Source organism: Paramormyrops kingsleyae, chromosome 9 (assembly GCF_048594095.1).
Source record: "Paramormyrops kingsleyae isolate MSU_618 chromosome 9, PKINGS_0.4, whole genome shotgun sequence".
NCBI classification, from domain to species: Eukaryota; Metazoa; Chordata; class Actinopteri; order Osteoglossiformes; family Mormyridae; genus Paramormyrops; species Paramormyrops kingsleyae.
This window is the reverse complement of record NC_132805.1, coordinates 11308028-11318212: the sequence shown is the minus strand read 5'-3', so window position 1 is coordinate 11318212 and position 10185 is coordinate 11308028. Positions and strand designations below refer to the sequence as shown.

Here is a 10185-nt window from a genome sequence, read left to right as displayed (position 1 = left end):
ACAATAATCGCATGTTCTCATTTGACACGCTGCCCCAAGAACAGCATGAGAGCAGAAGTACAGACAGAGAAACAGCTTTCAAACACAAACAGGAAAGGCTGTCAGGCTCAGGCGATTGGTGCACGTTAAACCCCATATAAAAATGCGTGCCGTATAAAGTTCTGCATGAAAAGTTATGATGATTTAAAGCGAAACTGCACCAGGTCTCGGTTCATATGCTTTTAATACCTAAATTTTAATATAACACAAATTATATTATTATTTTATTTTTTTTAAAGAAACGGTTTAAAACGTCTGTCAAGAGGCACTACAAAACACCAAACAATGGTGAGTGCATGGACATTATAAAAATATACGTAATTAAGCAATGGACATGTTTGTGCAAATTGCTTTTTTTTTTCTCATAATGCGAAGCAAAAAAATAGAACAACAACTGTCAAATAAATCGACGTTGGCAAGTTGTGTGTTTTTGCGGTGGGGGCTAAAAAAAGGAGGAAACTTGTGGTAATATGTTTTTACAGAATCCCACACGTTTTCATCTGAACAATTATTAAAGTGGGGCCAATCGCGACAAAGGCTGCGAGGGGAAGGCTGGCTCCACCTCCCCTGTGCGCCTGCCTCCGAGCTTTTAGTGTATATAATCCCTGAGTTGACCCAGAAAACAGGCAGTCGTTTGAAGAGTCGATGCCTGCTTTCTGTGCTCCGATCCCGCTCGAGTATGAAGCTTAACCCCATGGAATATACGTGCTAATCCAGCGGACCCTCGCAGTGCAGTTTTTAAAGCAACAAATATAATTGAAATTACAAAGTCAGTGAACTTTGTAACAAGAACGTATACCGGTATGTATATTTTATGAACGGGAATACACGGCCGAGGTTGTGTTCGTTTGCTTTAGGTGGAGGATCCATTGTTCGTTTCTCCGTTTTTTTCCCTGTCTTCCGAATCACTTTTAACGTGGCGCTCTGTAAAACGGCATGTTTTAAAGCGAAAATAATTCGTCAACGTTATTGCAAAATGCGTGATTAATCACTTCGGGCAAGTCTGTCCATAACAATTGTGTTTCATGCTTAAATGGGCTTTAAATATCGCTATACCTGTTTGCAGCGCCTATGTGGTCCTGTCATGCGCGTGACATTATCTGCTTACTTATTTGTTGCATTTATACGGTATTATTTCTTAAATCAGAGCCTGCCATAAAAAAATACTAGCTGTGCATGACAGGTAGAGGAGAAGCTTGACTTTTAAGGGTTTGTCCAAAAGATCGTGCCCGTTAGCTGAACGTTTCGCGTCCTTTAAACGTGCAGCGACGCACCGTCGCTGGATTTTAGCCCCGTTCGTTCAGGCACAAAGAACCGCATACCCTACGGAGGAGCTTGCCTGCTTTGCACATAATATTTGTAAAGAAGGGAGATATTGGAAAGAAACTGCTGATCTCGGTTTTTTTTTCTTCAAGAAAGCGCCCCGCGGGAAAGAACCACACTGAGTCAGATTATCTACTCCGTGTCGCTTGCGACTTTAAATACTGTAGTGAAAAAAAAAAAAACTGTAAGAAAGGGGCTGGACAACGGCGACGTGACAATAACGTGGATGACGGAGACATTCTCACCCTCCCTGCTCATTCAAGCAGCTAGTGCACATGTGTCTGTATTTTGTTCCTGATCAGTTAAGCACGTTTGGTTTTGTCCGGTATCCATTGCTGTGGATGGCCGTAGGGACCTTTTGTCGCACTGTGACACCGCTTTTGCTGACAAGTAACATCGTTGTCGAAGCCGCAATGTTTAGCCAAATGTAGTGCTTCCCCGGGTTTACTTACTTAATACCTTTTATGTGTCCGTGCATTTTGGCCTATTATGCAGCTAATTCCCACGTTAATTACTCTTCTTAGACTCCTAGCAGAAATAGTATGGTGGATATTTAAAATTTCCCTCTGCTGACCCACACAGCTATCAGATAAGTCAGTAAAAATGAACACAACATGGACAATAATTTTCATCAGGGTAACTGGGTAGGATTGTCCTAGGGTCTGTGTTGCATTAGTGCCTCCACCTTTTGCAGATTCTTAAATGGTAAAGTTGTTTTTTCTCTCTGATCAGTGATTGGAGGAAGACGCCATGGCTGATCACATGATGATGTCCATGAACCATGGGTTCCGGATGGGGATGAGCGGTGGCCTGCAGACGGGGCCCCAGCAGCATGGACCCCAGGCTGCCATGCGTGGCATGCCCGCTGGACAGATGATGCACTATGGTGGTGGATCCCAGGGTGGCATGGACGGCGGCATGCGCCCGCGGATGGGCATGGTGGCGAACGTGAACGGGCCTGTGAACGGAGCTCAGATGGGGCACCACCACCAGATGTCCGGCGGCATGATGTACGGCCAGCAGCACCACCCGCAGCAGCAACCACAACAACAGCAGCAGCAGCAGCAGCAGCATCACCTGGTCCAGGGCCCCCAGCAGCAGTATATGGGTGGGGGCCTCACCTCTCAGCAGCTCATGGCCAGCATGCACTTGCAGAAACTCAACACGCCGTACCATGGACACCACCTCATGCCCATGAACGGGAACCACATGGGCGGCGGACCACAGTACCGGGTGGGAGCCGCCCAGCTGGCTGGCATGCCTCACATGGGCGGCCCGGCACTGGGCCTCAATGTCATGGACACGGACCTGATTGACGAGGAGGTGCTGACCTCTCTGGTTGTGGAGCTGGGTTTGGACCGTGTTCAGGAACTCCCAGAGCTCTTCCTCGGCCAGAACGAGTTTGACTTCATCTCAGACTTTGTGAGCAAACAGCAGCCCAGCACCGTCAGCTGTTGAGAGTCTGGGGTTTAGGTGCCGTGTTTGGATCACCCTGGGCCAAGGCTGGTTGGAGGTCGGGAGCAAGCGGAGTCCAGCCTGGAGTCCTGCGTGCTTGTGTGTTTCTGTGGGTGTGTGTGTACTGGCATACACACACGTTCCTGTTTTGTGTAAACAGTTAAAACACTGAAAAGGGAGAAGATGTCTTCAACCACATGTCCTGGAGGACGTCTCGGTACTTCGTGGTGGTGCTCCTCAGCCTCGTCTGCCTTCCTCCCCCTGAACATATGGGATGAATGTAACCTCTTCTTGCAGGATTCAGAAGCCACTTGGAACAATATATATATATATATATATACACACACACACACGCACACACTGTGTTGCCTCAGTTGAAACAATCAGACTCTACTGCAGTTTATGAAATTATATTCATTCAATCTCCCACACCAAGTGATTAACATGCAACTAAATAGAAGGGTTGGGGGGTGTGTTTAGGAAGGGTGAGGGCGATTCAGAATTTTGGGATGGGGTTGGTATATATTTTTTTTTTAATTTTTTTTTTTTTTGGGCATGCATGTAGAAGTGGAGGCCTTGTGCGTCAAACCCAATTCTTGTACAACCCATGTACACCTGCTGATGCATTCCATAAATACCGCCTCTACACTTTAGCTTGCACTGATATTCACGCTCAGCTGTTTTTTTTTGTGCAGGTGTCACAGCCAAATCTAGCACAGGAATAACTTCCTAAATTCACGCTTAGGTTAGCAAATGCCTTATATTTATTGCTTTGGTTTTTGTGGTTAGGGCCTAAGGAATCCAGTGATTTTTAAATTTTTTATTTAGAATACAAATGATGTGGTCATAATGATGGCCTACTTGATCAATGTGGCTTGGTTGAAAACTGATTTTGTATGGTCATTACTGAAAGGTAGAAAAATCCACCAGGGATTTTTGGGTTTTGTACAATTTCTACTGATGTGATTAACCATAACACTGAAAAATATTCTTAACACCCCACTGATTACTGAGACAAGGAAATTTGTCTAGGTGTCCAGCACAGAGCTGTCCTTTTGGTATTTTTAGCCAAGCACAAGCCCGGCTTCAGAATGGGGCGTGAATGATGTTTGGCTTGCGGAGTTTGCCTGTCAACTTTGGCAGAGCAAAGAGGAACTTAAGATATCGTCTCGTCTCATGTTGCAACTAGTCCCTTTATTTTCTTCTGGTACGCTGCCAATTTCCTATGTGTGGTTCATGATGGTGAACGTTGTATGCAATGCCTCTGTTCTCAACCAGCCCAGCTAACAAAGGTTGGAGGCACCACTGTCAGCAGGTTAGTTAGACCAGATGCCTGAGGACATCTATGCTGAAGACAGTGTAGATTCCAGGACTTGAACTATCAGTTTCCCCTGGAGAACTTCAAGAAGCTGGTTTGCCATGTAAAATTGAGTTGCTTGGCCACGTGTTTCTGTACACTAGTCACTGATCCTGTATACTGAACACTGTTGCTATTTCTAGTTCATAGGCATGAATTCCCAATTATCCCACTACCATCTCAGTGGCTATACTGTTTTATAGCTGCGTCTTGCAAGTATTTTCATAAAGAGTAAGAACAACGGTCTTCCTCAGCCATGATTTACTGGAAAATAAAACAAGAAAGTACAAGAAGCAGAGGTGTGTGCTTGCGTGACTGGATGGTGTAAAGTGCTGATGACCATGACAAAGGTTAGTCCTAGAATTGCTTAAGCAGGTTTGACATTTTATGTGCTGCCAAAACCACGTATGCTCTCGGCCCAAGTATGCCAGAGTTTTAATCCTGGGTTCTGCAGGAACTGAATGATAAGACCCACCTATGTCATTTCTGGTCTGTGTCCTCAGCATAGATCAGGAGGGAACAGGAAGCCACCTCAGTATGGGAATCTGCAGGGTGGGGGCTGAGTAATTGGGGGCTATTGCCCACATGTGAGAACATGGCAGGTCTCATTATAGGTCGTTGTCTCTTTCTTTGGACTTCCCAGGTTCTCTGAAGTTCTACAAAGATCACTTGCATTTTTGACCCTTCCCGCAACCCTTTTCTCAATCTCTGTTTCGCTTTGTTTAGTGTTCCCTTTCATGTTACTGATTCTATTTGGGAAAAAAATGTATTTATTTTCAGCAATAATAATAAAATATTTATTTAATGAATAAGCCAGATCATTGCTTCATCTTCTTACCTTCTGTCAACCCACACATCAGGTGTCTGTTAGTCAAGAGTTGGATTGGGATGATCATCCTTATTGTTATTCATCACTTATTTGAATTATGCATCTTTCATTAAATCCACTAATATAGATGACCATCCATCCATATTCCAACTGCTCATTGTGGTCAGGGTCGCAGTGATCAACCTCTCCAAGGCACTTTTAGAGAACAAGGGAGGGGTACACTGCGGGTGAGATCCAAACACGGACTTTGGCCGGTATGGAGATGCCAAATAGCCTAACTGCGTGTCTTTGAATTGCGGGAGGAAACCGGAGTTACTGCAGGAACCCTGCACCACACAAAGAATGTGTTCGAGCCACCGACTCAAGAGGTGTAAGGAGGTGCTGAGTCAGTGTACCACAACAATGTCTATTTTGCAGTGATAGGTGACTATTTTGCCAAAGGAGTTCATGACCTGACCATTCCTCAAGAGTACAAGATTAGGACTCGTTCCTCTTGGGAACTGACCTACAGCCTTTTGGTCGCAAGCCTTTTCCACAATGACACCTACTGCCACAGCAAATAGCCTTAAATCGTAGGGACTATTGTTTTATGTTCAGCGGTTGGGATGATACCACTTTCCTACATGTGGTTAAACTTGATTGTGTAGATTGAACAAATTCCTGCATGAAAATATCACTTATTGTATTCCTCTTTCCATGCAAGAAGCTCTTGTGATGTTTCACTGACCACAATGCATTGTAGACATTATCGGAAACCCTTCTCAGCTGCTCATTACCAAGCCACATCTGTCTAAATCTGGATGCTCAGAGGAAATCGTTTGACCAGGCCTGTCCTAATCACGCACTGAGCAAAAGGACAGTAAAAAAAAGCACAGTAGATTAAGGACTTCAGCTTCATTCTGTTGGAGAATGTAGTTGGACGCTGGGCTTGATAGGTCTGGCCTTGCTGCCTGGGCTTTGGCCACACGGGAAGGAGACTTTCCTCGAGACTGCCAGTTGCAGCTTGGGTACACAAGCTTGCCAGTGGCTTGGGCAATGGGTGTACTGGGCAGCACCCAACACCGAGACTCGGCAAGGGAGTGCTAAGCATGGGCGTGGGGACAGATATGACTAATAGCAAGCACTCTTGTCTTTGTTTACCATATGCTTCACTGCAGTGTGTTCAACACAACAAAAATCACTTACTCAAATGCAGGTTCGGTTGAAGGCTGCCTGTGTTTTTCTGCATGCTTCTCTTGTTTTGTGTCAGCGCCGAGCTTCCCCCCACACACAGACCAGACGAGGCGTACACAAAAGAGGGTGTGTTCAGCCGTAATCCACACTTGTTTGTTTCTGTTCTTTGTTTTGCTCTTGGCAAACGGAGGGGTTGCTCAACGTCCTCCACCAATCCTGACATTCGCTCGAATCTTGAGCACTCGAAGCAGCACTGACGGGAAGGGATAAAAACTAGGGATTCCCAAACTGAAAGGTCAGCAATGATCAAGCTATGCTGAAATTCCACTTGCTGACTTGAGTCAACACTGCAGCTGGATTTCCATTGTACATGGCACACTGGGCAAGCTGTCCCTATTGGAGCCTCTGTAGTGTCAAAAAATGTTATTCTGCGCTCATCTGTTTTGATCCTGCATACAGCAAACAGGGCAGGACACCAGACTTTCAGCAAACTCTTCATGTCCTATGGCAGCTATGGTAAACCATAGCTGGAGTTAACACAAAAGTCAAAAATTAACTTAGAAATGCTGGGGAGTTGATACCAGCAAAATTGATAATAAAAAACCTGGCTGAGAACAAGAGACTTCAAGTCCTGGCTTGCCAGTGGTACGCAGCTTACTGGGTTTTAGTAACAGTTTGTCTGCAAGCGTTTTGGGATTTGTGCTGCAATCTAACAGCTTCAACAGCTCCGATGGAGCAGTAACCAAGGTGACCCACCAAAGAAGAGACATCAGCAGCAGAGTGGCACCCAGACCTGACATGCCTGTCCTGAAGGACTTCCTCATTACCCTGCTACCATGTTTACAGTGTACCGTCTGTCACGCATGCTGCTTAATACGACCTTCACCCCATGACCAATCCTTGATTCCTCAAAGACCACAGTGTAAGCTGTTTTGAGATCTTTGATATTGCCTCCCCTGCCATTACTGTTTTACCTCGTACACATGTCACCTACACGGCCTCCCATCAGGAAATAGCCGCAATGGATGTGTATGCAAGATGCTGATGCCATTTGAAGACTCTCTGTGCTGCTCCCTACCAGAGATGTTCAAGCATCAACAACTCATCCTCCTTTGTGATAATTCACCCCCCCCCCCCCCAGGAAAGACATGTTTCAGACATGCCCTGTTGGGGTAACACCCCCTTGCCTCTTGCCCTTGGGCTTTCTTCTAGGGCTTCGTCCGGCTTCTCAGGGCAGGCAGCAGTAACCAGGAAACCAAGTCAATAATGTGATCACCCCCCATCCCCCACCCCCTTCGGCATTCATTCCGTTCTGCTGGCCTGGCCATTCTTCCCACCATTGATAGGACCAGCTCATCCTTGAAGGCCTAAGCAGACTATGCATCCCCAGTTCGGGGAATAGACCTAACTGCTGCTTACAGGTGGCCTGGCCAGGCGAGCTAGTTGTTAAGGATTATGACTTCAGTAGATATCTTCTTCTCTCAAATCTAGAAGTGTGTGGGGGCTGCAGTGTTGGTATAGCCACTCATGGTCTGAAGCAAAGGCATTCCAGCTGCAGCACCCCCCCCCCCCCCCCCAACTGACTTCAGCGTGAACAAAGGCTGCCCCCCCCCCCCCCCCTCTGTGTCTCTCGAGTCTTTGCTAGGTCCTCCATGGAGAGCGCTCACTGAGCTCACCCCCACGCCTCCCTGGGAGTACTGGTACTAGCTAAGCCCACATGTCAAGAATGCCAGTGACTTAGACCTATCAGCCGACTGAAAAGGCACGCTAGAAATTCGGGGATAGGTGTGCAGATCAGCACGCGTAAGCACAAACAGCATTCCTCTGATAAACTGCCACGCTCTGTCTCTGTCCACAAGGTCCCTTCGAGGCTCCCTCCCCCACACCGTGTCCCCCACCCCCAGCCCCATGTGCGTCAGCACCCGCACCCCCAGCAGCCTCCCAGTCCCCCTTGTATGGGTCCTTCTCTTTGGGATCCCAAGTTCTTTGGTTTGTCTAAAAATAATACTTTTATTTCTTTCATTTCCTTTTCTGCCTCCTCTGTGTTCTACTTAGATCTGACTGTAACAGACTCAGTGACATCTAAGCACCATATGAGAATGCATGGGCATTTCTTTGGGTTTAAAGCAGCCAGACAGTTCATCTTTTACAGAATATTTTCTGCCCTGTGGGGACATCTGGGGAAGCGGACCATCAGAGCAGAGGCCCATTTCCCATCCTGCTACACTAAACAGCAAACATGGTTAAACATATTGATGTAAAATGTAACCTACATAAATATTTTCCCTTCATGTCGCCAATGATGAACTCCAAACAGACCCCCCCAAACACAAGATAGCCAGCCATGGGTAGCAGGGAGGGACAATAAGGCTTAATTCTGAATAATTAATTTTTAAATGCTGCTGCCTGTTATTCCAAGTTGACATAAATTTTCTCCCTCTGCAAGAAACAAAGCAAAATGCTGATTAAGACCAGTAACGCTTCCTTAACTCCTGAGAGAAGGGCACAGTCAGAACCTAGTCCCCGCCCCCAATGACCTCACAAGGGGTGTTGTGTTACAAAGAAATTAATTGATTGGCTGTACAACAGCTCCTTCTCCTGCAGGTCTTTAGGAATAACAGTTGGGTTACTCCATTCTCCCCTCTCCTTCCTCAGGGAGATACAACACACAACTGACAGATGTACAGTCACAGATCTATGAGATCTTACCAGGGCAGCATCTTATTGGCAAATGGGTTACCATTAGCAACAAGCATCTACTTCACAAGAGGTTCCATTGCAACTAAATTCATTAATTTCCTGCCCCAGTCAAAACAACAATAACAAAGTGATGATGTCAGCCCATCGCCTTTGATGGAAGCGGGTCAGATCTGCTCAAGGTTTGTTGAGACATTGCAGAAATGCCATGGCCCAGAACGGGGGGAGGACAACCCCTCCCCCGCCAAAAGCAGTAGGCGAGACTCCCACAGGGATGTGGGAGAGTGTGGGTCCTTGGAAACAGTCTTATGAGTCACAGAGCAGCACAGCATGCTAACAGGGCCAGTCACTGTGACTCGGACACGTGTGCTCACTGTTGGGGGGAGGGGGGGCATTTAGATAAGTGAGAGTTAATCCATAGAGTAAATAACTACCTGGAAGGCACTGGGGTAAACACCTTTAAAGGATGATTCGATACTTTGTTTTCACCACAGAGGCTACGATGAAGCTCTATGTCTTTCAAGTTGGACGTCTTACTTGTGGGTTTTTTGTGGGCGCTTTGGTTTCTCTGTATATCTATGCATACATGCATTTTTCTGACTGTGTTTTGCCCCAAAAACACATACCTGTATGGATGCATAGAGGATGCACTCAGACATGTGTATGCATGAACAGACGTGCAACACTGATACACAGGCAGCCTCCATATCTACTACGTCGGTGGTTTTGGTCAGTCAACAGAGGCTCTGAGGAGCTGCTTCCTGTTTTCGCTGTTAGGATGTGGTTAGATTTACAGTACATCATGCCTTCTTCGCCTGGAGTGCAGCCTCTTCACAGCCAACCACATGAACCCGCGCACTGATGTGAAATTCTCCGTCATCGCCTGCGCAGAGGAGAGCGATGGAGACAAAAAAAAAACACAACGATTTTTTGCATTTCTCACAATGAAACATGCCACCCGTGCTGGCCCATGTCCCGTAACTGAGTCACTCAGGCCACAGGAAATGGAGGAAATACTGGCCAGTCCTCATCTCTGAAAGATCTATCTGTGTGTGCAGTCACATGGGCAAGCACACACAAATCATAATGTCAGCATTACAGTAGTAAGTCAAATAGCAGAGTGGATGAAAGCCATAAGAGAATAAAACCTACAAGTTATAGTGGGCTAGGTAATATTTATAATCCAATGGAGACTATGGCAGACAGTTTGAGTTAAATGCTTGTTCCAGTTGTTCTAGATAAGAACCCTCAAAAGGCAGGGAGACGAAATGAAGGACCATGTTAATCAGATCAGTGCAATCTCCTGGGAGGT

The 10185-nt window shown here is 46.3% G+C and overlaps 1 protein-coding gene across 1 annotated transcript; it reads left to right on the top strand.

The window, feature by feature from the left end:
• Positions 1-645: 645 nt before the first annotated feature.
• Positions 646-4986, top strand: cited4b (Cbp/p300-interacting transactivator, with Glu/Asp-rich carboxy-terminal domain, 4b). Its single transcript, XM_023807657.2, has 2 exons — positions 646-840; positions 2095-4986. The coding sequence occupies exon 2, from the start codon at positions 2113-2115 to the stop codon at positions 2818-2820; it is 708 nt and encodes a 235-aa protein (XP_023663425.1). The 5' UTR covers positions 646-840; positions 2095-2112; the 3' UTR covers positions 2821-4986.
• Positions 4987-10185: the final 5199 nt, after the last annotated feature.